At 45.6% G+C, this 24364-nt stretch overlaps 2 protein-coding genes and 1 long non-coding RNA gene across 3 annotated transcripts; 1 reads left to right on the top strand and 2 right to left on the bottom strand.

Annotated features, from left to right (window-relative positions):
* Positions 1-2177: 2177 nt before the first annotated feature.
* LOC108052684 lies at positions 2178-3191 on the bottom strand. Its single transcript, XR_001769659.2, has 4 exons — positions 2757-3191; positions 2598-2696; positions 2347-2537; positions 2178-2285 (listed from the first exon to the last, which is right to left on the bottom strand). It is a non-coding gene; the product is annotated as an uncharacterized LOC108052684 (long non-coding RNA).
* Positions 3192-8803: 5612 nt separating this feature from the next.
* On the top strand, positions 8804-10443 carry LOC108039101 (antigen 5 like allergen Cul n 1). Its single transcript, XM_017116026.2, has 2 exons — positions 8804-9432; positions 9990-10443. Exons 1-2 carry the CDS (start codon positions 8837-8839, stop codon positions 10291-10293), a joined length of 900 nt encoding a protein of 299 aa, XP_016971515.1. The 5' UTR covers positions 8804-8836; the 3' UTR covers positions 10294-10443.
* A 128-nt stretch (positions 10444-10571) lies between these two features.
* Positions 10572-24360, bottom strand: LOC108048532 (mucin-2). The gene is made up of 5 exons (XM_044461094.1): positions 23759-24360; positions 22604-22915; positions 15968-21718; positions 12335-15322; positions 10572-10660 (listed from the first exon to the last, which is right to left on the bottom strand). The coding sequence occupies exons 1-5, from the start codon at positions 24358-24360 to the stop codon at positions 10579-10581; spliced, it is 9735 nt and encodes a 3244-aa protein (XP_044317029.1). The 3' UTR covers positions 10572-10578.
* Positions 24361-24364: the final 4 nt, after the last annotated feature.

Raw genomic sequence — 24364 nt, 5'->3', positions numbered from 1 at the left:
TCGGGAAAGCGGAAGGAAACGGCAGCCGGTGGAAAATGTATAAATCGCCAACGAAATCTCAGCCATTATTTGGCATTATTGAAGTAAACGAATTTCAAAATGCAAGCCATTCGCAACAAGGCAAATGTCTTTAAAATCGACCAATTTGGAAACGAGATTAAAAGGAAGTCGGCAGACAGAAGGCAGCAAGTGGCAAGTGGAAGCCGGGATCCGGATGCGGAGGGCAGGACACTGGGGGCGGGACGCGGGGCGCAGGATGCGGGGCACGTCCTTGGGCAGTGTCAATAAAGCGCAACAAAGAGCTCGGCCAAGAGCAAGTCGTGTCAATATTTTGACTGTGTTTTAGCCTTGGCTCCTGTGTCTCTGTGCGGGAATTTGTATCGGAATCGGCACACTGCCAGAAAACTATGGGTAACTAGCCACAAAACTGCACTATGACGACACTTAATTATGGTTGCTTATATTATTTTAATGCTATTTAATTTATTATTGTATCATGCCCAATTTTGACTTGAGTTGTAAAAAAACACATTATATTTCGTATACGCCAATGCCAATAAAAGACAATTATAAGTAAAATAATGAAATGGCATTTTTAGGTAGTTTCGCATTTATTGTTTCTTATTTAACACTCAAAAAAAATCCGGAAATATGCTTCATCTACAGTCTGTGACAATTGGCGATTTGTTAAAGTTTCCAGGAAAGCAAAGTACTTTAAATTATCATTGGCCAATAGTAATCGGTCATAAAACAAGTTTTTATTTATACTCTACTTTTTATTAGTTTTTTAAAAATGAAAACGTATCTTTAAATGACCATGTAAAACCTAAGTTAATTAACAATCTTTTAAAAATCATGTTATACTAAAACATCGTGAAATACTCCGAAACAAATTCAACAAATTAAGATATTTTATATAATTTAAAGGGAATTTTAATATATTCTTGTAATTTACATCAAATTTGGTTTAAATCTTACACTTTTATTAAATAATATATTTAGTAAAGAAGACAACTAGATCAGTTTTTAAATAGAGACTTCCACAAGCGAATTGTTTAAATAAGCAGTACACAAATATAAGTGTATATTTTGGATGGTAGCTTTGCATATATTTACTAATGTCTATGTGAGTGATTTCGCGCAGTGCACCTGTGTGTCTTGGGAGTTCTGCTGGTCCTGCGACTGCCTCCTCTCTCCGGAGGTGGCCATGCGCGTCCAGCGTCGGGAATATTGATGCCCCCGGAGCGTGCCGCTGGGAATGCCATGTGCCAGTTGACCATGTCGCAATCGAGAATGGAGATGGGGAGGAAACTAGGAAGGCGGCAGTAGGCAGTCGGCGCATGTTGGGCACTGGAGGGCCCACTGGAGGAACGGTCTGGCCAGGATCCATCTTCTCGGGGCCAGGAGGACATAAATTAGCGGCCGGCCGGGCTCCTACGCGCTCTAAGCACTCGTCGTCGCTCTTGGCCAAAAGTTCTGCGGCTAGCTGCCTCATATTGCGGCACGCAGTTTATCATTGTGTCGGGTCAGCGCTGCGTATGCCGTGCTTTTCCTATGACCCCCTGACCCTTGACCCCCGACCCCCGACCCCAGACCCCTTCATCGCATAGTGCGCTCACCGTAACACAACCTACAAGTTAACAACGGCCGAGTGCGGCTGCTGCTGTTGCACATCACGTGACTTGCCAGCCAAATGAAATTCTCGGAGGCGCCACATGGCGCACAACGCTTCCGTAATTGAGTTGCCGTCGCATACATGTGTGTTTCTCTGCATGTAATTACTTAATATTCCCGTCTTGAGGAAGGACATTTTGCACTCGCCAAAACCCATCGAGTTTCCAGACTTAGTTATAACCACCGGAAATGATAGTCGCATCATTTGATATCAGCAAATATTATTCGTTTTAAAGTAAGTTGCGAGTTCATAAAGAAGATTCGACAGTCTTTTTAATAGCCCATAAGGGCAACAATTTAATTTAAAAGTCCAAACATTACATAAAATCCATTAAGCGTAAATCCAATTTAAGAGCCAAAAGATGTCATATAGGAATCTCAACGCACAAAATATATTTTGTTTTCACCATTTCGACAGTGCCTAAAAAATGTTTATTAAGTGACTTTAGGCCTTGAATTTATTTATTGCTTCTAATAAATGCTCACCATAATATATTTCTTTAGTTTTTAAAGCTTACTCAATTTATTAATGAAAACATATTTTATTTGCCAATATAGTATCAATTAACCAGCATTAAATTAAATTATGAATTCATATTAAGTTCATACAGCTAGTTCAAAGAAAAAAACTTAAAGGAATTTTTGCAGACGATTTGATAAATTCATACTTACCATATAGTATTCTTGAATTTTCATAGTTTACAAAATATACAATTTTTTTGCTATTATCCCAAGATTCTAAGAACAGCTTTTGCAAATTCTTCGATAAAAACAAATTTTTATGGATACTGGAAGTCGGACACCTCACTAGAACTTAATAATGCTTTGAACGATCTAATTTCTCAGTGATTCCCTCTAGTATTCTATAAGATACCTCTGCAGAGTTTAATAATTAATCATAATAAATAACTCAGACAACTTACCGGAACTTAAGAATACTGGAAGATGTCACTCAAATATTTCATCGGATTGTCTGATTGTTTCTAAGTCACCGAGGAATCCGATCAAACATTAAAATGTGCCTAGTTTATATACTTCCAGAGTTTAATGACATACAATAATAAATATATCAGGACACTTACCATTTCATTATTTCCTCTGATTTACCAGTAACTCAAAATCAATCGGACATTCCTCAAGTTTTTGAAAATAAATCAGGGATCAGGGCTCAATAATGAATCAGTTTGTTTGTTTGTTTCATCATTATTTATCTCTCCATCAAATATACCTTTCGGATGAGATTCCAATATCTCAGACCCTGTATCATATATTTTCACTTCTAAGGATCCATCAAGTCGCATACGTTTAATTGGGGGCTCCATTAATATGTCATATTTCCCAGGTGAAAAGGACCTTGCCTTTTTCTTGCCAGCAAGGGACTCGGGTTTCATTTCAGGTAATGGTTCCATCGTGAAAAACAATAATACTCCGTCTATTATCTATGTATGAGGTTTTACGAAATGTTATTATGTTGTCGAATGCTGTTTGTCAAATGTAACTCTCCTAACTCGAATGACAACGTGTAAATATCCATATAATCAACTAAATCAAGGCCTGCTTATTTATTTTCACGTAGTTGATAATCAAACCGCAACAGGGCCCCTCCGGATTTACCACTCCCCTTACTAACTCGCCCGATATTAGTTTTTAATTATGCTACACTTGATTGCATTAACTTGCCCACGCAGTTGTTTATGCAAACACGTAAAAAAAAAGGCCGCTGGGCAGGCGAGAGATGTGAAAGTGCTGCGAAATGCAATGAAATAAATAATGACCACAAAAATGCAATTTAATACAAATCTAATTCGAGCACATCAAACTGGCCAGCTGTCCGTGTGTAAAGACCCCATCCATGCCAAATCCCGACCGTTCATGGCGATTTTTAATTGAAAGCGCGACTTTTGGGCTTTTGACCAAACACACCCACGCAGACAGCAGCATTGGCAACAGCAGCTGCATAAATTTCATTAGTAAACTTTTAATTAGAAAAATTTCAGCATGAATTTAATTAGTGCAGATACACACACACATGGCCGGAGAGACAAAGCTGGAAATTAAATTTAATAAAACGAAAATGAAAATGAAATGCAGCTAGCCCACTGCCAACACCTGACAACTGGCTGACAATAGTAATGGCAACGGACAACGGTCAACGGACAACGGCGACCGGTAGGGGAAAAGCCAACCAACCGCGTTACGTATACGCAATATTATCAGCCATGACACAAAGCCTCCAAAAGCATCATCACTCTTCTCGATTCGTAAACTGAGTATAAGATTAAAGACAGTTTAGCCGAGCACAAATCACAATACAATACAAACAAGGCACCATTAAAAATGCAATGACTTATTGAAAACTATTCTTTTAAAAAGCTTAAATGTAAATTAAGCAAAAGTATTTCTAATTAGGTAAGTGACGATTGCATATTGAACATCCAATATATATATAGCAAAATATTTTATAAATTCTTATACAGAAATACCTTTTCTACAATATTCCCTGACTACACTTTTTTTAATTTTACTCTTTTTACTTTCACCGCAAATTATTCTAAACCAATTTACTATTGTAGTCGTCGACGGCACGCGCTTAGTGCAATTCGTCACTACGTGATCTTTCGTCCAAAATAAAGCTTAAAAGGATTTTATATTAATACTTATAAATTCAAGTTTTGCTTTTCATACTTTCTTTTTATTCTGTCATAAACTCTTAATCTGTCTTGTTTTAAAAAGTACAAGAACCTTTTTTAATGACTCTTAATTAAGACAGGAAAAACCAAAAGATAAACAAAGCACACACATGAAAAGGACTAAAGTTCGGTAGATTTACCAGAGCTGCATCGTGTAATTATGTCTTGGCAGATTCGACCAACTAATTGCCAAGGTAACAACCCAGGACACGAAGTCAGCCATCGCAAACGTCACGTTCTGTTGCCAGCAATTATGTGGCCCACACAATCACACGGACACAAAGAGATCACCGCGAGCCAGTCCAAAATACACTGGGCGAAATATGCTAATTATGATGGGGGGCCTTCGTCGCCGGACATTAGAATGCCACCCAGATGCTGTGACGCAACCGTTGTGTGGCCAAGCACCGATTATGGCCCAGTTAACTCAAGCCCAAGACAAGAATGGCTTACCTCAACACCGCCGAACTCTCGAAACACATCAGGAAAATGTACGTCGCCTTGGTTACATTTCTGCATGCCATCGGAAACTAAAATAATGCCATCATAAGAATGGGTACGAAAATTGAACTGCATTTGAAGATTATTTTAAAATGAAGATTATAAAAGAATTAAGCCACAAATTTGTATGGTCAAGTTATCGGTTGTAAAAGTGCAGTTTTAAGTCACATTTTAAAAGGAAATTGGAAACTTGGAAATGAACAGGTAACATAAAAACGAATAACAAAATTAAACAGCACTAAAATAATAAATTTTAGTGAAGATTACACCACATTTATGCCACTTAAAAAATGGGATGTTATTAGTCAAAGCAAACAAAAATTTATAAAGACAAAGCTTAGTTAAAAATGCTTATAAAAATGTACATTAGATACAATGTTGTAAATTATTGCATTTAATACTTCATTTTAGATAAATTACAAGCTAAAATGAAATATTAACTGCATAAATTCACAAACGTGTAAAGGTTCAGAATCGGAATATAATGGATTTAGTTATGGGCTCAATGGGTACGGCGGTCATTAAAAAATCTGTAGTTATTTTGTTTTGTAAAGTTATGTATGAGCATATTTGCATTGGCAGTGGTGTTTGTAAATGTTTTTTTTTCACGGGCACTTCTTCGACAAACAATTGTTTATGCTCTTCCGCCACTTCTTGTTTGGCTTGGTGACACTTTCATAGATGTGGCATTCCGATATGATTATCTCAGACCCCGAGGTCAGGTGGCGTCACGCTTAACGTGATGTACTGCCGCAATTGGTGTAATTACAGAATGAGGAAGTGCAGTGGTCGATGGGCAGCCAGACGTATGGTAATTATGCTGCCAATCATAACGCCAAGCGGGGTGTGAGGGGGTTACCCGACCCCAAATGTATTTTCGTACACATTTTCAGAGTAATTTATGTTTAGTCGCTGCTAAATTTATTGTTTTTATTTAACAACTGCAGCGTTGACGTCGGCGGCAATTAATCGCTGCGTGATTAATCATTTTCTATGCAAATTATATATATGCCAGCACCCCGTTCGTTCGTCCCTTCTCAAACACGCAAACTTCTCCAACTATGACTTCCACTTCGAATTCGACTTGACCGGTCCGATCTGATGTCTGCCAGTAGATCTTTAATTACAGCAGCAGTTAAAAGACGATGTCGACGAAAAATACTAGTACAGGTCTGGCCAGCTCGGATCGTGGCCATTTATTAGCTATTGCGTTTGCCGCGCACAAATCGTTCATAATCATATCTTGATAATCATATATGCGAGAGAACTTCAACTGAGTCAGTGAAAAAAATTCCCAAGACTTATAGAATGAGCAATTTGAATGGTAATTGTAAGTGGCACTGTAAATCATTAAGGGTTTATCTGTGAGAGTGACGCATAAATTTATCAGATCAATGAATAATGGGAAACTCATAACAGCAGCACTCTGAAAAATAGATCAGAAAACACGTATAAGGCTTATACATTGAATATAACAATTTGTTTCAAAATTTTAAACTGTTTGTTTTAAACGCAGAAATCAATTCTTTAAGTTCGGCCATTATTCTTAGAAATAAAAGTCAATGATCGCATCGGATGAGCCGATCTTCTTAAAGAAACTCAGTGATGTGATATAGCCAGGAAAGCAAAATAAACAGCCACATCGTAATTGGTCAATAAAAGAAGCGAAATCTAGATTTATAATCCGAACAGTTAAATACCCTCGTAGATTTTTACGAAAAATAGTTTAAAACCAAAAGATTAACAGACGTTGCTTTATTTTACGATCTCATAACATAACACGTACGAAATTAAATGGAACAGCTTGTTGTGTCATGGTAGCCCCCGTTATTAATACCCTTTCAGTATTTCGATTTCGTCTATTTTTATTTAAATACTATAAATCCTTATTACATTTTATTCTTTGCAGCTTATTTCCTTTTATAATTAAATTGTGATTCTTAAGACGAAAGCAATTAACTTATATTCTTGATTTAAATCATGTTTTGACTAAAAATAATATTTTCTTTGGAAGTGCCGTTTCCACATTATTTATATAAATTACAGTTGATAGCCCAAAATATTTAAATTTACAGAAATTTAAAATTTGATTTATAAATTGAATATTTTACGTAAATATCAGTAAACAATAAGTTTTAGATATATTTTTCCATTTAAATTAAAGAACACACCTTATCTTGAAATACTTCAAAACCAAGACTTTTACTTATGAAAATACAATAAGCAATGAAAGTTATTGGTAAATTAAAAAGAAACTGTCAGATCATGGTCTTAAACAAGACTTGCTAGTTGATCATGGGATCATAAAATATAATCAAGAATCGAATTGACCCAGACTCGAATCCAGAATCAATAAACATCTCGATCCATTCTTTTTTTGCTTTTTCGGGGATGGCCATTCGACGTCACAACGGCCAGAGTCATAATCATACGTTTTTTCTTTTTATTGGCGTTTTTGGTTTTTGCATATTGCTTTTGTTAGTGCTTTTAGTGCGGAGCTTCAGCTGTCGAAGCATTGTTATTTTAATTAACGACGATTAGGTGTGAGGCACGTTTCTGTCGACGTTTCTTTAATTTCTGTATTTTTCTGCGTTCTTTACATTTTGTTTTTTTTTTTTGTTTTTTTGCTTGTATTATTTTTTTTGGTTACTACGGCTCGTTGCTGTTGTCTGTGTTATGTTAACGGCTCTTGGTCGGGTTAGTTTTGTAAAACTCGGCGGAAAGTCAATAATAATTCCCCGACTCGGCTACTTATCGGCAATTGCCTTGAAGCGAGCATTTTTCCCACACTTGCCGGCAGTAACTGATTAAACCACTTACACGGGGGCCAGACCCAGACCTAGACCTAGACCCACCATCAATCCCCGGAGCGATGAGCCGACGCCAAACCGGTCCTCCACAGGTCGGTTCGAATCGGTTCGGTGATGATATAGTGGTTATCTACCTTTGCAGTGAGTGCGGTGCAATGCCGGAAGCTAGATGAAAAGAGGGTGGCTAATTTCCAGACGAGTTCCCACATTTTTGCACTGCGAAAAAACACTCCAGACATTGGAAAACTTGTTCTCAACGGTTCAAACAAATAAGATTACAAATAAACTAGCGGTTCTACATTTAAATTGCCAATCAGTTAGAATGAGTATGTACATGCAAAACAAAAAACTCGATGTTTTAAGTGCAGAAATATTTTAATAATTAAAAAAACAAATTTCAAAGAAGTTTTACTTTTTAGAACATTTCAACCCTTTCAATTGTTTTTTATCTGTGTAAAGTTAGTTTGTAAAACTGATCAGATTACGAGCAATATCTGGACGGATTGGATTCCATTTTTATTGGCTTTTAATTTTTAATGGTTTTGATGGTTAACATTTCTGTTTCCATTATTAATATTTATTTATTACACTATTTATGTATAATTTTATAACTAAATCTATTGAATACTTAGTTGGGTACAGTAAGCAATCTTAAATAAATGTTAAACAAACCCTTTTGCGAAATTATAAGTATAGATTTAAGACTTGAGTAATTTAGACGTATTTATCATTTCAACATATTTTTGTTTTCATCAGCAGAAATTTTTCGCCTTTTCTGAGTACTAACTATTTCTTATCCTCGTTTATCATAGTTTCAATAGAGTTACTCTTTAATATTAAGCATATGTTTCGGTTCTCATTTGCGTTTCAGAGGTACCATTGCTATTAATAGCTAATTTCTGCCCAATCGGAACTACTAATCATACCAGTGGTTCCCGGTGATTAAAATAATATTTTAAGAATGGGCAGATCTGATGTCCTCATCTTGAAGCTCCACTTGCCGCCGCCACTAATTCCCGTGGCTAATTTCTTTCTAATGAGAACCAGTTATGGACCCCGCAGCGCTGCCCAACCCTAAGATGTGGGAAAAGCAGCGACGCTGCCCATTCATAAACCCAAAGTGCGGCTCGACCCCAGCTCAGTAGCGTGTTGACCGTCGAGATGCCGAGATTGTCGAGCAAGTGCAGCGTCGTCGCCAGCGCCGCCGCAGTGCTCCTGCTGACCCTGGTCCGTTTGAGGGGTTTGGCCGCAGCCACGCCCACGACCACGCCCATGGGCGGATACTGCAAGGTGTCCCTGTGTGAGCTGTACAACGGGACGCATGTGGTGCATGTGCCGCATACCGCTTGCGGCAACAACGGCAGCTTTGCCCCCTCCTGTGGCCCGGAACCCAAGCTCCTGGAAATGAGCGATCGAAGGCGTCAGCTCCTGCTGGACATGCACAATTTGGCCAGGTCGAAGATCGCCAGCGGAGATCTGGACGGCTACCGCAGTGCCGCCCACATGCCGCTCCTGCGATGGGACACCGAGCTGGAGCAGATGGCCGCCCTGCACGTCAAGCGCTGCCAATTCGCCCACGACAAGTGCCGCAATACGCCGCGCTTCAAGTTCAGCGGCCAGAATATCGGATATTTCTGGATCGGACGCGAGTTCAAGTCGCATTCGCGCCGCATGAAGTCCTTTGTAATCAACTGGTTCCGCGAATACCAGGACGCCAACCAGGGCTTCATCGATAAATATCACCCGCATCCGCAGGGGTAAGTCCGTCGAGTACTGTGAACCAAATCATTAAACCTCTAAAGAAGATTGTGTTATTTAAATTTTCCTTAAAAGTTCACTGATGGTTTCTATAATACCTATTAAATCTTCACTTACAGCTCATTGAGTTCTTATAAGGTTTTGTCTAAACAACATGCTAGTTTAAATTTTTAATTCTTTTGTTTTTTAGTTAGAACAGATACTTTCTAAAATTCTTCTTTCTAAAAGTACTCCACATTAAAAATTATAAACTTCTACCTAATAAAAATACTACATACAAAGGCAGTAAATGAAACCCTTAACAACAAAAAAGTTTGCTAAATAACAACGAGCGTTCCTAAGCTCGCTATATGATATTGTTTTCCGATTCTGACATTTTGACATTCTTTACTCGAGCTGTTTAAGTTATAAATGACTGTTTTATTCGAGATAAAGCTAAACAAATCGTTCAAGCCTACAGATAAAATTAGCTTACAGTTTAAAAACAAATTTGCTTAAGCTATTTAAGTTTCGATTTTAATTTATCACCATTTAATCTGCTCTTTTTCACTCGCAGCAAGAAGATCGGCCACTTCACGCTTTTGGTCTCGGATCGAGTGCAGCGCGTGGGCTGCGCAGCTGTCCGCTTCCTAGAGCCAAATGCCAATCGATTCCAGTTCATGATGACGTGCAACTATGACTACAACAACATATTCAACGAGCCCATCTACCAATCGGGTCCGGCGGGATCCAAGTGCGCCCAGCACCGAGTTAGCGAGAAGTTCCCCGGATTGTGCGACTGGCGGGACCCATCCAACGACCTTGAGAGCGAGGAGAGCGCCGAGGACGAAAACACCCTCGACAACAATATACCCCTGTAAAAATCCTAAATACCTCGGATATGGAAATAATACTCGAAGTTCTAGACAGTACAAGAAGGCTTCCAGCAAACCTGGAAAAAGTTACACACCATACGTTTTTTTTCTATTGTTTAAGCAATAAATTTTATTTTAATTTAATTGTAAAATTCATTTCAAAAGATTGCATTATAATTACGCTGAAAATCTCTACATAAGTTCAGTGTTTATTAGTATAGAAAAGTACATTAATTATGGTTTCAAATTCATTTTCCCGATAGTGATATTCTATCTCGACTTTTTAAGCTTCTACAAAACACCGGACACGGTTGTTAACGGTGCCCCAGAAATTATATCAAATATATTGAACGGAGGGAGTGATGCCGTCGTTCCAGCCTCTGTGGAAGACTCCACGGCTGTTGTCTTAGATGGTTTCACAGTAGTCGGTTTCTTCGATGTTCCCTCTGTGGGCTTAAGAGTCGTTGGCTTCTCAGTTGGTTTCAGAGTTGTCGGTTTTGCCGAAGTTCCCTCAGTGGGCTTAAGAGTCGTTGGCTTCTCAGTTGGTTTCAGAGTTGTCGGCTTCGCCGAAGTTCCCTCTGTGGGCTTAAGAGTCGTTGGCTTCTCAGTTGGTTTCAGAGTTGTCGGTTTTGCCGAAGTTCCCTCTGTGGGCTTGGGAGTCGTTGGCTTCTCAGTTGGTTTCAGAGTTGTCGGTTTCTTCGATGTTCCCTCTGTGGGCTTAAGAGTCGTTGGCTTCTCAGTTGGTTTCAGAGTTGTCGGTTTCTTCGATGTTCCCTCTGTGGGCTTAAGAGTCGTTGGCCTCTCAGTTGGTTTCAGAGTTGTCGGTTTCGCCGAAGTTCCCTCTGTGGGCTTGGAAGTCGTTGGCTTCTCAGTTGGTTTCAGAGTTGTGGGTTTCGCCGAAGTTCCCTCTGTGGGCTTAAAAGTCGTTGGTTTCTCAGTTGGTTTTAGAGTTGTCGGTTTCGCCGAAGTTCCCTCAGTGGGCTTAAGAGTGGTTGGCTTCTCAGTTGGTTTTAGAGTTGTCGGTTTCGCCGAAGTTCCCTCTGTGGGCTTAAGAGTCGTTGGCTTCTCAGTTGGTTTTAGAGTTGTCGGTTTCGCCGAAGTTCCCTCTGTGGGCTTGGGAGTCGTTGGCTTCTCAGTTGGTTTCAGAGTTGTCGGCTTCGCCGAAGTTTCCTCAGTGGGCTTGGGAGTCGTTGGCTTCTGAGTTGGTTTCAGAGTTGTGGGTTTCGCCGAAGTTCCCTCTGTGGGCTTAAGAGTCGTTGGCCTCTCAGTTGGTTTCAGAGTTGTCGGTTTCGCAGAAGTTCCCTCTGTGGGCTTAAGAGTCGTTGGCTTTTCAGTTGGTTTCAGAGTTGTCGGTTTCGCCGAAGTTCCCTCTGTGGGCTTGGGAGTCGTAGGTCTCTCAGTTGGTTTCAGAGTTGTCGGGTTCGCCGAAGTTCCCTCTGTGGGCTTAAGAGTCGTTGGTTTCTCAGTTGGTTTCAGAGTTGTCGGTTTCGCCGAAGTTCCCTCTGTGGGCTTAAGAGTCGTTGGCTTCTCAGTTGGTTTCAGAGTTGTCGGTTTCGCCGAAGTTCCCTCTGTGGGCTTAAGAGTCGTTGGCTTCTCAGTTGGTTTCAGAGTTGTCGGTTTCGCCGAAGTTCTCTTAGTGGGCTTAAGAGTCGTTGGTTTCTCAGTTGGTTTCAGAGTTGTCGGTTTCGCCGAAGTTCCCTCAGTGGGCTTGGGAGTCGTTGGTTTTTCAGTTGGTTTCAGAGTTGTCGGTTTCGCCGAAGTTCCCTCTGTGGGCTTACGAGTCGTTGGCTTTTCAGTTGGTTTCAGAGTTGTCGGTTTCACCGAAGTTCCCTCTGTGGGCTTAAGAGTCGTTGGTTTCTCAGTTGGTTTCAGAGTTGTCGGTTTCGCCGAAGTTCCCTCTGTGGGCTTAAGAGTGGTTGGCTTTTCAGTTGGTTTCAGAGTTGTCGGTTTCGCCGAAGTTCTCTCAGTGGGCTTGGGAGTCGTTGGTTTTTCAGTTGGTTTCAGAGTTGTCGGTTTCGCCGAAGTTCCCTCTGTGGGCTTAAGAGTCGTTGGCTTCTCAGTTGGTTTCAGAGTTGTCGGTTTCGCCGAAGTTCTCTTAGTGGGCTTAAGAGTCGTTGGTTTCTCAGTTGGTTTCAGAGTTGTCGGTTTCGCCGAAGTTCCCTCTGTGGGCTTAAGAGTCGTTGGCTTTTCAGTTGGTTTCAGAGTTGTCGGTTTTGCCGAAGTTCCCTCTGTGGGCTTAAAAGTCGTTGGCTTTTCAGTTGGTTTCAGAGTTGTCGGTTTCGCCGAAGTTCCCTCTGTGGGCTTAAGAGTGGTTGGCTTTTCAGTTGGTTTCAGAGTTGTCGGTTTCGCCGAAGTTCTCTCAGTGGGCTTAAGAGTCGTTGGTTTTTCAGTTGGTTTCAGAGTTGTCGGTTTCGCCGAAGTTCCCTTTGTGGGCTTAAGAGTCGTTGGTTTTTCAGTTGGTTTCAGAGTTGTCGGTTTCGCCGAAGTTCCCTCTGTGGGCTTAAGAGTCGTTGGTTTCTCAGTTGGTTTCAGAGTTGTCGGTTTCGCCGAAGTTCCCTCTGTGGGCTTAAGAGTCGTTGGTTTCTCAGTTGGTTTCAGAGTTGTCGGTTTCGCCGAAGTTCCCTCTGTGGGCTTAAGAGTCGTTGGCTTTTCAGTTGGTTTCAGAGTTGTCGGTTTTGCCGAAGTTCCCTTTGTGGGCTTAAAAGTCGTTGGCTTTTCAGTTGGTTTCAGAGTTGTCGGTTTCGCCGAAGTTCCCTCTGTGGGCTTAAGAGTCGTTGGTTTCTCAGTTGGTTTCAGAGTTGTCGGTTTCGCCGAAGTTCCCTCTGTGGGCTTAAGAGTCGTTGGTTTTTCAGTTGGTTTCAGAGATGTCGGTTTCGCCGAAGTTCCCTCTGTGGGCTTAAGAGTCGTTGGTTTCTCAGTTGGTTTCAGAGTTGTCGGTTTCGCCGAAGTTCCCTCTGTGGGCTTAAGAGTCGTTGGCTTTTCAGTTGGTTTCAGAGTTGTCGGTTTCGCCGAAGTTCCCTCAGTGGGCTTGGGAGTCGTTGGCTTTTCAGTTGGTTTCAGAGTTGTCGGTTTCGCCGAAGTTCCCTCTGTGGGCTTAAGAGTCGTTGGCTTCTCAGTTGGTTTCAGAGTTGTCGGTTTCGCCGAAGTTCCCTCTGTGGGCTTGGGAGTGGTTGGTTTCTCAGTTGGTTTCGCAGTTGTCGGTTTCGCCGAAGTTCCCTCTGTGGGCTTAAGAGTCGTTGGTTTCTCAGTTGGTTTCAGAGTTGTCGGTTTCGCCGAAGTTCCCTCTGTGGGCTTAAGAGTCGTTGGCTTTTCAGTTGGTTTCAGAGTTGTCGGTTTCGCCGAAGTTCCATCTGTGGGCTTGGGAGTCGTAGGCTTCTCAGTTGGTTTCAGAGTTGTCGGTTTCGCCGAAGTTCCCTCTGTGGGCTTAAGAGTCGTAGGCTTCTCAGTTGGTTTCAGAGTGGTCGGTTTCGCCGAAGTTCCCTCTGTGGGCTTAAGAGTCGTTGGCTTCTCAGTTGGTTTCAGAGTTGTCGGTTTCGCCGAAGTTCCCTCTGTGGGCTTGGGAGTGGTTGGTTTCTCAGTTGGTTTCGCAGTTGTCGGTTTTGCCGAAGTTCCCTCTGTGGGCTTAAGAGTCGTTGGTTTCTCAGTTGGTTTCTCAGTTGGTTTCAGAGTTGTCGGTTTCGCCGAAGTTCCCTCTGTGGGCTTAAGAGTTGTCGGCTTCTCAGTTGGTTTCAGAGTTGTCGGTTTCGCCGAAGTTCCCTCTGTGGGCTTGGGAGTGGTTGGTTTCGCAGTTGTCGGTTTCGCCGAAGTTCCCTCTGTGGGCTTAAGAGTCGTTGGTTTCTCAGTTGGTTTCAGAGTTGTCGGTTTCGCCGAAGTTCCCTCTGTGGGCTTAAGAGTCGTTGGCTTCTCAGTTGGTTTCAGAGTTGTCGGTTTCGCAGAAGTTCCCTCTGTGGGCTTAAGAGTCGTTGGCTTTTCAGTTGGTTTCAGAGTTGTCGGTTTCGCCGAAGTTCCCTCTGTGGGCTTGGGAGTCGTAGGCTTCTCAGTTGGTTTCAGAGTTGTCGGTTTCGCCGAAGTTCCCTCTGTGGGCTTGGGAGTGGTTGGTTTCTCAGTTGGTTTCGCAGTTGTCGGTTTTGCCGAAGTTCCCTCTGTGGGCTTAAGAGTCGTTGGTTTCTCAGTTGGCTTCTCAGTTGGTTTCAGAGTTGTCGGTTTCGCCGAAGTTCCCTCTGTGGGCTTAAGAGTAGTTGGCTTTTCAGTTGGTTTCAGAGTTGTCGGTTTCGCCGAAGTTCCCTCTGTGGGCTTAAGAGTCGTTGGTTTCTCAGTTGGTTTCAGAGTTGTCGGTTTCGCCGAAGTTCCCTCTGTGGGCTTGGGAGTGGTTGGTTTCTCAGTTGGTTTCGCAGTTGTCGGTTTCGCCGAAGTTCCCTCTGTGGGCTTAAGAGTCGTTGGTTTCTCAGTTGGTTTCAGAGTTGTCGGTTTCGCCGAAGTTCCCTCTGTGGGCTTAAGAGTTGTCGGCTTCTCAGTTGGTTTCAGAGTTGTCGGTTTCGCTGAAGTTCCCTCTGTGGGCTTGGGAGTGGTTGGTTTCTCAGTTGGTTTCGCAGTTGTCGGTTTCGCCGAAGTTCCCTCTGTGGGCTTAAGAGTCGTTGGCTTCTCAGTTGGTTTCAGAGTTGTCGGTTTCGCCGAAGTTCCCTCTGTGGGCTTAAGAGTCGTTGGTTTCTCAGTTGGTTTCAGAGTTGTGGGTTTCGCCGACGTTCCCTCTGTGGGCTTGGGAGTCGTTGGCTTCTCAGTTGGTTTCAGAGTTGTCGGTTTCGCCGAAGTTCCCTCTGTGGGCTTAAGAGTTGTCGGCTTCTCAGTTGGTTTCAGAGTTGTCGGTTTCGCCGAAGTTCCCTCTGTGGGCTTGGGAGTGGTTGGTTTCTCAGTTGGTTTCGCAGTTGTCGGTTTCGCCGAAGTTCCCTCTGTGGGCTTAAGAGTCGTTGGTTTCTCAGTTGGTTTCAGAGTTGTCGGTTTCGCCGAAGTTCCCTCTGTGGGCTTAAGAGTCGTTGGCCTCTCAGTTGGTTTCAGAGTTGTCGGTTTCGCCGAAGTTCCCTCTGTGGGCTTAAGAGTAGTTGGCTTTTCAGTTGGTTTCAGAGTTGTCGGTTTCGCCGAAGTTCCCTCTGTGGGCTTAAGAGTCGTTGGCTTTTCAGTTGGTTTCAGAGTTGTCGGTTTCGCCGAAGTTCTCTCAGTGGGCTTGGGAGTCGTAGGCTTCTCAGTTGGTTTCAGAGTTGTCGGTTTCGCCGAAGTTCCCTCTGTGGGCTTAAGAGTCGTGGGTTTCTCAGTTGGTTTCAGAGTTGTGGGTTTCGCCGACGTTCCCTCTGTGGGCTTGGGAGTCGTTGGCTTCTCAGTTGGTTTCAGAGTTGTCGGTTTCGCCGAAGTTCCCTCTGTGGGCTTGGGAGTCGTTGGCTTCTCAGTTGGTTTCAGAGTTGTCGGTTTCGCTGAAGTTCCCTCTGTGGGTTTAAGAGTTGTCGGCTTCTCAGTTGGTTTCAGAGTTGTCGGTTTCGCCGAAGTTCCCTCTGTGGGCTTGGGAGTGGTTGGTTTCTCAGTTGGTTTCGCAGTTGTCGGTTTCGCCGAAGTTCCCTCTGTGGGCTTAAGAGTAGTTGGTTTCTCAGTTGGTTTCAGAGTTGTCGGTTTCGCCGAAGTTCCCTCTGTGGGCTTGGGAGTCGTTGGCTTCTCAGTTGGTTTCAGAGTTGTCGGTTTCGCTGAAGTTCCCTCTGTGGGTTTAAGAGTCGTTGGCTTTTCAGTTGGTTTCAGAGTTGTCGGTTTCGCCGAAGTTCCATCTGTGGGCTTGGGAGTCGTAGGCTTCTCAGTTGGTTTCAGAGTTGTCGGTTTCGCCGAAGTTCCCTCTGTGGGCTTAAGAGTCGTAGGCTTCTCAGTTGGTTTCAGAGTGGTCGGTTTCGCCGAAGTTCCCTCTGTGGGCTTAAGAGTCGTAGGCTTCTCAGTTGGTTTCAGAGTGGTCGGTTTCGCCGAAGTTCCCTCTGTGGGCTTAAGAGTCGTTGGTTTCTCAGTTGGTTTCAGAGATGTCGGTTTCGCCGAAGTTCCCTCTGTGGGCTTAAGAGTCGTTGGTTTCTCAGTTGGTTTCAGAGTTGTGGGTTTCGCCGACGTTCCCTCTGTGGGCTTAAGAGTCGTTGGCTTCTCAGTTGGTTTCAGAGTTGTCGGTTTCGCCGAAGTTCCCTCTGTGGGCTTAAGAGTTGTCGGCTTCTCAGTTGGTTTCAGAGTTGTCGGTTTCGCCGAAGTTCCCTCTGTGGGCTTGGGAGTGGTTGGTTTCTCAGTTGGTTTCGCAGTTGTCGGTTTCGCCGAAGTTCCCTCTGTGGGCTTAAGAGTCGTTGGTTTCTCAGTTGGTTTCAGAGTTGTCGGTTTCGCCGAAGTTCCCTCTGTGGGCTTAAGAGTTGTCGGCTTCTCAGTTGGTTTCAGAGTTGTCGGTTTCGCTGAAGTTCCCTCTGTGGGCTTGGGAGTGGTTGGTTTCTCAGTTGGTTTCGCAGTTGTCGGTTTCGCCGAAGTTCCCTCTGTGGGCTTAAGAGTCGTTGGCTTCTCAGTTGGTTTCAGAGTTGTCGGTTTCGCCGAAGTTCCCTCTGTGGGCTTAAGAGTCGTTGGTTTCTCAGTTGGTTTCAGAGTTGTGGGTTTCGCCGACGTTCCCTCTGTGGGCTTGGGAGTCGTTGGCTTCTCAGTTGGTTTCAGAGTTGTCGGTTTCGCCGAAGTTCCCTCTGTGGGCTTAAGAGTTGTCGGCTTCTCAGTTGGTTTCAGAGTTGTCGGTTTCGCCGAAGTTCCCTCTGTGGGCTTGGGAGTGGTTGGTTTCTCAGTTGGTTTCGCAGTTGTCGGTTTCGCCGAAGTTCCCTCTGTGGGCTTAAGAGTCGTTGGTTTCTCAGTTGGTTTCAGAGTTGTCGGTTTCGCCGAAGTTCCCTCTGTGGGCTTAAGAGTCGTTGGCCTCTCAGTTGGTTTCAGAGTTGTCGGTTTCGCCGAAGTTCCCTCTGTGGGCTTAAGAGTAGTTGGCTTTTCAGTTGGTTTCAGAGTTGTCGGTTTCGCCGAAGTTCTCTCAGTGGGCTTGGGAGTCGTAGGCTTCTCAGTTGGTTTCAGAGTTGTCGGTTTCGCCGAAGTTCCCTCTGTGGGCTTAAGAGTCGTGGGTTTCTCAGTTGGTTTCAGAGTTGTCGGTTTCGCCGAAGTTCCCTCTGTGGGCTTGGGAGTCGTTGGCTTCTCAGTTGGTTTCAGAGTTGTCGGTTTCGCTGAAGTTCCCTCTGTGGGTTTAAGAGTTGTCGGCTTCTCAGTTGGTTTCAGAGTTGTCGGTTTCGCCGAAGTTCCCTCTGTGGGCTTGGGAGTGGTTGGTTTCTCAGTTGGTTTCGCAGTTGTCGGTTTCGCCGAAGTTCCCTCTGTGGGCTTAAGAGTAGTTGGTTTCTCAGTTGGTTTCAGAGTTGTCGGTTTCGCCGAAGTTCCCTCTGTGGGCTTGGGAGTCGTTGGCTTCTCAGTTGGTTTCAGAGTTGTCGGTTTCGCTGAAGTTCCCTCTGTGGGTTTAAGAGTCGTTGGCTTTTCAGTTGGTTTCAGAGTTGTCGGTTTCGCCGAAGTTCCATCTGTGGGCTTGGGAGTCGTAGGCTTCTCAGTTGGTTTCAGAGTTGTCGGTTTCGCCGAAGTTCCCTCTGTGGGCTTAAGAGTCGTAGGCTTCTCAGTTGGTTTCAGAGTGGTCGGTTTCGCCGAAGTTCCCTCTGTGGGCTTAAGAGTCGTTGGCTTCTCAGTTGGTTCCAGAGTTGTCGGTTTCGCCGAAGTTCCCTCTGTGGGCTTGGGAGTGGTTGGTTTCTCAGTTGGTTTCGCAGTTGTCGGTTTTGCCGAAGTTCCCTCTGTGGGCTTAAGAGTCGTTGGTTTCTCAGTTGGTTTCTTAGTTGGTTTCAGAGTTGTCGGTTTCGCCGAAGTTCCCTCTGTGGGCTTAAGAGTTGTCGGCTTCTCAGTTGGTTTCAGAGTTGTCGGTTTCGCCGAAGTTCCCTCTGTGGGCTTGGGAGTGGTTGGTTTCGCAGTTGTCGGTTTCGCCGAAGTTCCCTCTGTGGGCTTAAGAGTCGTTGGTTTCTCAGTTGGTTTCAGAGTTGTCGGTTTCGCCGAAGTTCCCTCTGTGGGCTTAAGAGTCGTTGGCTTCTCAGTTGGTTTCAGAGTTGTCGGTTTCGCAGAAGTTCCCTCTGTGGGCTTAAGAGTCGTTGGCTTTTCAGTTGGTTTCAGAGTTGTCGGTTTCGCCGAAGTTCCCTCTGTGGGCTTGGGAGTCGTAGGCTTCTCAGTTGGTTTCAGAGTTGTCGGTTTCGCCGAAGTTCCCTCTGTGGGCTTAAGAGTCGTAGGCTTCTCAGTTGGTTTCAGAGTGGTCGGTTTCGCCGAAGTTCCCTCTGTGGGCTTAAGAGTCGTTGGCTTCTCAGTTGGTTTCAGAGTTGTCGGTTTCGCCGAAGTTCCCTCTGTGGGCTTAAGAGTAGTTGGCTTTTCAATTGGTTTCAGAGTTGTCGGTTTCGCCGAAGTTCCCTCTGTGGGCTTAAGAGTCGTTGGTTTCTCAGTTGGTTTCAGAGTTGTCGGTTTCGCCGAAGTTCCCTCTGTGGGCTTAAGAGTCGTTGGCTTCTCAGTTGGTTTCAGAGTTGTCGGTTTCGCAGAAGTTCCCTCTGTGGGCTTAAGAGTCGTTGGTTTCTCAGTTGGTTTCGGAGTTGGCGGTTTCGCCGAAGTTCCCTCTGTGGGCTTAAGAGTCGTTGGTTTCTCAGTTGGTTTCAGAGATGTCGGTTTCGCCGAAGTTCCCTCTGTGGGCTTAAGAGTCGTTGGTTTCTCAGTTGGTTTCAGAGTTGTGGGTTTCGCCGACGTTCCCTCTGTGGGCTTAAGAGTCGTTGGCTTCTCAGTTGGTTTCAGAGTTGTCGGTTTCGCCGAAGTTCCCTCTGTGGGTTTAAGAGTTGTCGGCTTCTCAGTTGGTTTCAGAGTTGTCGGTTTCGCCGAAGTTCCCTCTGTGGGCTTGGGAGTGGTTGGTTTCTCAGTTGGTTTCGCAGTTGTCGGTTTCGCCGAAGTTCCCTCTGTGGGCTTAAGAGTCGTTGGTTTCTCAGTTGGTTTCAGAGTTGTCGGTTTCGCCGAAGTTCCCTCTGTGGGCTTAAGAGTTGTCGGCTTCTCAGTTGGTTTCAGAGTTGTCGGTTTCGCAGAAGTTCCCTCTGTGGGCTTGGGAGTGGTTGGTTTCTCAGTTGGTTTCGCAGTTGTCGGTTTCGCCGAAGTTCCCTCTGTGGGCTTAAGAGTCGTTGGTTTCTCAGTTGGTTTCAGAGTTGTCGGTTTCGCCGAAGTTCCCTCTGTGGGCTTAAGAGTCGTTGGTTTCTCAGTTGGTTTCAGAGTTGTGGGTTTCGCCGACGTTCCCTCTGTGGGCTTGGGAGTCGTTGGCTTCTCAGTTGGTTTCAGAGTTGTCGGTTTCGCCGAAGTTCCCTCTGTGGGCTTAAGAGTTGTCGGCTTCTCAGTTGGTTTCAGAGTTGTCGGTTTCGCCGAAGTTCCCTCTGTGGGCTTGGGAGTGGTTGGTTTCTCAGTTGGTTTCGCAGTTGTCGGTTTCGCCGAAGTTCCCTCTGTGGGCTTAAGAGTCGTTGGTTTCTCAGTTGGTTTCAGAGTTGTCGGTTTCGCCGAAGTTCCCTCTGTGGGCTTAAGAGTCGTTGGCTTCTCAGTTGGTTTCAGAGTTGTCGGTTTCGCCGAAGTTCCCTCTGTGGGCTTAAGAGTAGTTGGCTTTTCAGTTGGTTTCAGAGTTGTCGGTTTCGCCGAAGTTCCCTCTGTGGGCTTAAGAGTCGTTGGCTTCTCAGTTGGTTTCAGAGTTGTCGGTTTCGCCGAAGTTCCCTCTGTGGGCTTAAGAGTAGTTGGCTTTTCAGTTGGTTTCAGAGTTGTCGGTTTCGCCGAAGTTCCCTCTGTGGGCTTAAGAGTCGTGGGTTTCTCAGTTGGTTTCAGAGTTGTGGGTTTCGCCGACGTTCCCTCTGTGGGCTTGGGAGTCGTTGGCTTCTCAGTTGGTTTCAGAGTTGTCGGTTTCGCCGAAGTTCCCTTTGTGGGCTTGGGAGTCGTTGGCTTCTCAGTTGGTTTCAGAGTTGTCGGTTTCGCTGAAGTTCCCTCTGTGGGTTTAAGAGTTGTCGGCTTCTCAGTTGGTTTCAGAGTTGTCGGTTTCGCCGAAGTTCCCTCTGTGGGCTTGGGAGTGGTTGGTTTCTCAGTTGGTTTCGCAGTTGTCGGTTTCGCCGAAGTTCCCTCTGTGGGCTTAAGAGTAGTTGGTTTCTCAGTTGGTTTCAGAGTTGTCGGTTTCGCCGAAGTTCCCTCTGTGGGCTTGGGAGTCGTTGGCTTCTCAGTTGGTTTCAGAGTTGTCGGTTTCGCTGAAGTTCCCCCTGTGGGTTTAAGAGTTGTCGGCTTCTCAGTTGGTTTCAGAGTTGTCGGTTTCGCCGAAGTTCCCTCTGTGGGCTTGGGAGTCGTTGGCTTCTCAGTTGGTTTCAGAGTTGTCGGTTTCGCTGAAGTTCCCTCTGTGGGTTTAAGAGTTGTCGGCTTCTCAGTTGGTTTCAGAGTTGTCGGTTTCGCCGAAGTTCCCTCTGTGGGCTTGGGAGTGGTTGGTTTCTCAGTTGGTTTCGCAGTTGTCGGTTTCGCCGAAGTTCCCTCTGTGGGCTTAAGAGTCGTTGGTTTCTCAGTTGGTTTCAGAGTTGTCGGTTTCGCCGAAGTTCCCTCTGTGGGCTTAAGAGTCGTTGGTTTCTCAGTTGGTTTCAGAGTGGTCGGTTTCGCCGAAGTCCCTTCTGTGGGCTTAAGAGTCGTTGGTTTCTCAGTTGGTTTCAGAGTTGTCGGTTTCGCCGAAGTTCCCTCTGAGGGCTTGGGAGTGACTGGTTTCTCAGTTGGTTTCAGAGTTGTCGGTTTCGCCGAAGATCCCTCTGTGGGCTTAAGAGTCGTTGGCTTTTCAGTTGGTTTCAGAGTTGTCGGTTTCGCCGAAGTTCCCTCTGTGGGCTTGGGAGTCGTTGGTTTTTCAGTTGGTTTCAGAGTTGTCGGTTTCGCCGAAGTTCCCTCTGTGGGCTTAAGAGTCGTTGGCTTTTCAGTTGGTTTCAGAGTTGTCGGTTTCGCCGAAGTTCCCTCTGTGGGCTTAAGAGTCGTTGGTTTCTCAGTTGGTTTCAGAGTTGTCGGTTTCGCCGAAGTTCCCTCTGTGGGCTTAAGAGTCGTTGGCTTTTCAGTTGGTTTCAGAGTTGTCGGTTTCGCCGAAGTTCCCTCAGTGGGCTTGGGAGTCGTTGGCTTTTCAGTTGGTTTCAGAGTTGTCGGTTTCGCCGAAGTTCCCTCTGTGGGCTTAAGAGTCGTTGGCTTCTCAGTTGGTTTCAGAGTTGTCGGTTTCGCCGAAGTTCCCTCTGTGGGCTTAAGAGTCGTTGGTTTTTCAGTTGGTTTCAGAGTTGTCGGTTTCGCCGAAGTTCCCTCTGTGGGCTTAAGAGTCGTTGGCTTTTCAGTTGGTTTCAGAGTTGTCGGTCTCGCCGAAGTTCTCTCAGTGGGCTTGGGAGTCGTTGGTTTTTCAGTTGGTTTCAGAGTTGTCGGTTTCGCCGAAGTTCCCTCTGTGGGCTTAAGAGTCGTTGGCTTTTCAGTTGGTTTCAGAGTTGTCGGTTTCGCCGAAGTTTCCTCTGTGGGCTTAAGAGTCGTTGGTTTCTCAGTTGGTTTCAGAGTTGTCGGTTTCGCCGAAGTTCCCTCTGTGGGCTTAAGAGTCGTTGGCTTTTCAGTTGGTTTCAGAGTTGTCGGTTTTGCTGAAGTTCCCTCTGTGGGCTTAAGAGTCGTTGGCTTTTCAGTTGGTTTCAGAGTTGTCGGCTTCGCCGAAGTTCTCTCAGTGGGCTTGGGAGTCGTTGGTTTTTCAGTTGGTTTCAGAGTTGTCGGTTTCGCCGAAGTTCCCTCTGTGGGCTTAAGAGTCGTTGGCTTTTCAGTTGTTTTCAGAGTTGTCGGTTTCGCCGAAGTTCTCTCAGTGGGCTTGGGAGTCGTTGGTTTTTCAGTTGGTTTCAGAGTTGTCGGTTTCGCCGAAGTTCCCTCAGTGGGCTTGGGAGTCGTTGGTTTCTCAGTTGGTTTCAGAGTTGTCGGTTTCGCCGAAGTTCCCTCTGTGGGCTTTAGAGTCGTTGGCTTTGCAGTTGGTTTCAGAGTTGTTGGTTTCGCCGAAGTTCCCTCTGTGGGCTTGGGAGTCGTAGGCTTCTCAGTTGGTTTCAGAGTTGTCGGTTTCGCCGAAGTTCCCTCTGTGGGCTTAAGAGTCGTTGGTTTCTCAGTTGGTTTCGGAGTTGGCGGTTTCGCCGAAGTTCCCTCTGTGGGCTTAAGAGTCGTTGGTTTCTCAGTTGGTTTTAGAGATGTCGGTTTCGCCGAAGTTCCCTCTGTGGGCTTAAGAGTCGTTGGTTTCTCAGTTGGTTTCAGAGTTGTGGGTTTCGCCGACGTTCCCTCTGTGGGCTTAAGAGTCGTTGGCTTTTCAGTTGGTTTCAGAGTTGTCGGTTTCGCCGAAGTTCCCTCTGTGGGCTTAAGAGTTGTCGGCTTCTCAGTTGGTTTCAGAGTTGTCGGTTTCGCCGAAGTTCCCTCTGTGGGCTTAAGAGTCGTTGGTTTCTCAGTTGGTTTCAGAGTTGTCGGTTTCGCCGAAGTTCCCTCTGTGGGCTTAAGAGTCGTTGGCTTCTCAGTTGGTTTCGGAGTTGTCGGTTTCGCAGAAGTTCCCTCTGTGGGCTTAAGAGTCGTTGGTTTCTCAGTTGGTTTCGGAGTTGTCGGTTTCGCCGAAGTTCCCTCTGTGGGCTTAAGAGTCGTTGGCTTTTCAGTTGGTTTCAGAGTTGTCGGTTTCGCCGAAGTTCCCTCTGTGGGCTTGGGAGTCGTAGGCTTCTCAGTTGGTTTCAGAGTTGTCGGTTTCGCCGAAGTTCCCTCTGTGGGCTTAAGAGTCGTAGGCTTCTCAGTTGGTTTCAGAGTGGTCGGTTTCGCCGAAGTTCCCTCTGTGGGCTTAAGAGTCGTTGGCTTCTCAGTTGGTTTCAGAGTTGTCGGTTTCGCCGAAGTTCCCTCTGTGGGCTTAAGAGTAGTTGGCTTTTCAGTTGGTTTCAGAGTTGTCGGTTTCGTCGAAGTTCCCTCTGTGGGCTTGGGAGTCGTTGGCTTCTCAGTTGGTTTCAGAGTTGTCGGTTTCGCGGAAGTTCCCTCTGTGGGCTTGGGAGTCGTTGGCTTCTCAGTTGGTTTCAAAGTTGTCGGTTTCGTCGAAGTTCCCTCTGTGGGCTTGGGAGTCGTTGGCTTCTCAGTTGGTTTCAGAGTTGTCGGTTTCGCCGAAGTTCCCTCTGTGGGCTTGGGAGTGGTTGGTTTCTCACTTGGTTTCGCAGTTGTCGGTTTCGCCGAAGTTCCCTCTGTGGGCTTAAGAGTCGTTGGTTTCTCAGTTGGTTTCAGAGTTGTCGGTTTCGCCGAAGTTTCCTCTGTGGGCTTGGGAGTCGTTGGCTTCTCAGTTGGTTTCAGAGTTGTCGGTTTGGCCGAAGTTTCTTCTGTGGGCTTTGCAGTTGTTGGCTCGGTCGGTTTCAGAGTTGTCGGTTTCGCCGAAGTTCCCTCTGTGGGCCTTAGAGTCGTTGGCTTCGCAGTTGTCGGCTCGGTCGGATTCAGAGTTGTTGGTTTCGCTGAAGTTCCTTCAGTGGGCTTTAGAGTCGTTGGGCTCGCAGTTGTCGGTTCGGTTGGTTTCAGAGTTGTCGGTTTCTCCGAAGTTTTGTCGGTGGGCTTAGGAGTCGTTGGCGGAGTTGTTGGTTGCGTTGGCTGGAAAGTGGTTCTGATAGTGGTCTCCAATGTTGGCCTTGCCGTTGTGGCCCTACTCGTTTTCGTTGTCTCGTGTCCGCAGTCGTGCGGAGTAGTGGTAGCATGTGGGCAGTGTGGCTTCGTCGGAGCCGGACTAGTAATGCGGTGCTCGCAGGCTGGCGTGGTGGGATGAGTCGGACACGGTGGTGGTGGCGGCTTCAAGGTCGTGGTGCTGGTTTTGTTGTTACAGGGATTGCGGAAGTGGAGCACTATCTCGTTGGGCTTTTGGCCGGGCACGATACGTATGTGCGGGCCGAACATCGTGAATGCGGCCGTGGTGGCCGCCAGCAGGCAGATTACGAACAGTTGCATCTTG

This window comes from Drosophila rhopaloa, unplaced genomic scaffold (genome assembly GCF_018152115.1).
Source record: "Drosophila rhopaloa isolate 14029-0021.01 unplaced genomic scaffold, ASM1815211v1 contig_3, whole genome shotgun sequence".
NCBI lineage: Eukaryota > Metazoa > Arthropoda > Insecta > Diptera > Drosophilidae > Drosophila > Drosophila rhopaloa.
This window is presented reverse-complemented; position numbering and strand designations above follow the sequence as displayed.

What these genes read in the sequence shown, in the direction of transcription:
- LOC108039101 (XM_017116026.2), top strand. Translation starts at nt 8,837, where the DNA reads ATGCCGAGATTGTCGAGCAAGTGCAGCGTCGTCGCCAGCGCCGCCGCA. An exon ending in TATCACCCGCATCCGCAGGG is followed by an intron (nt 9,433 to 9,989) that starts GTAAGTCCGTCG and finishes TTTCACTCGCAG; the next exon opens with CAAGAAGATCGGCCACTTCA.
- LOC108048532 (XM_044461094.1), bottom strand. Translation starts at nt 24,360, where the DNA reads ATGCAACTGTTCGTAATCTGCCTGCTGGCGGCCACCACGGCCGCATTC. An exon ending in GGAACTTCGGCGAAACCGAC is followed by an intron (nt 21,719 to 22,603) that starts ATCTCTAAAACC and finishes TGAAAAGCCAAC; the next exon opens with GACTCTTAAGCCCACAGAGG. An exon ending in GAGAAGCCAACGACTCCCAA is followed by an intron (nt 15,323 to 15,967) that starts GCCCACAGAGGG and finishes ACCAACTGAGAG; the next exon opens with GCCAACGACTCTTAAGCCCA.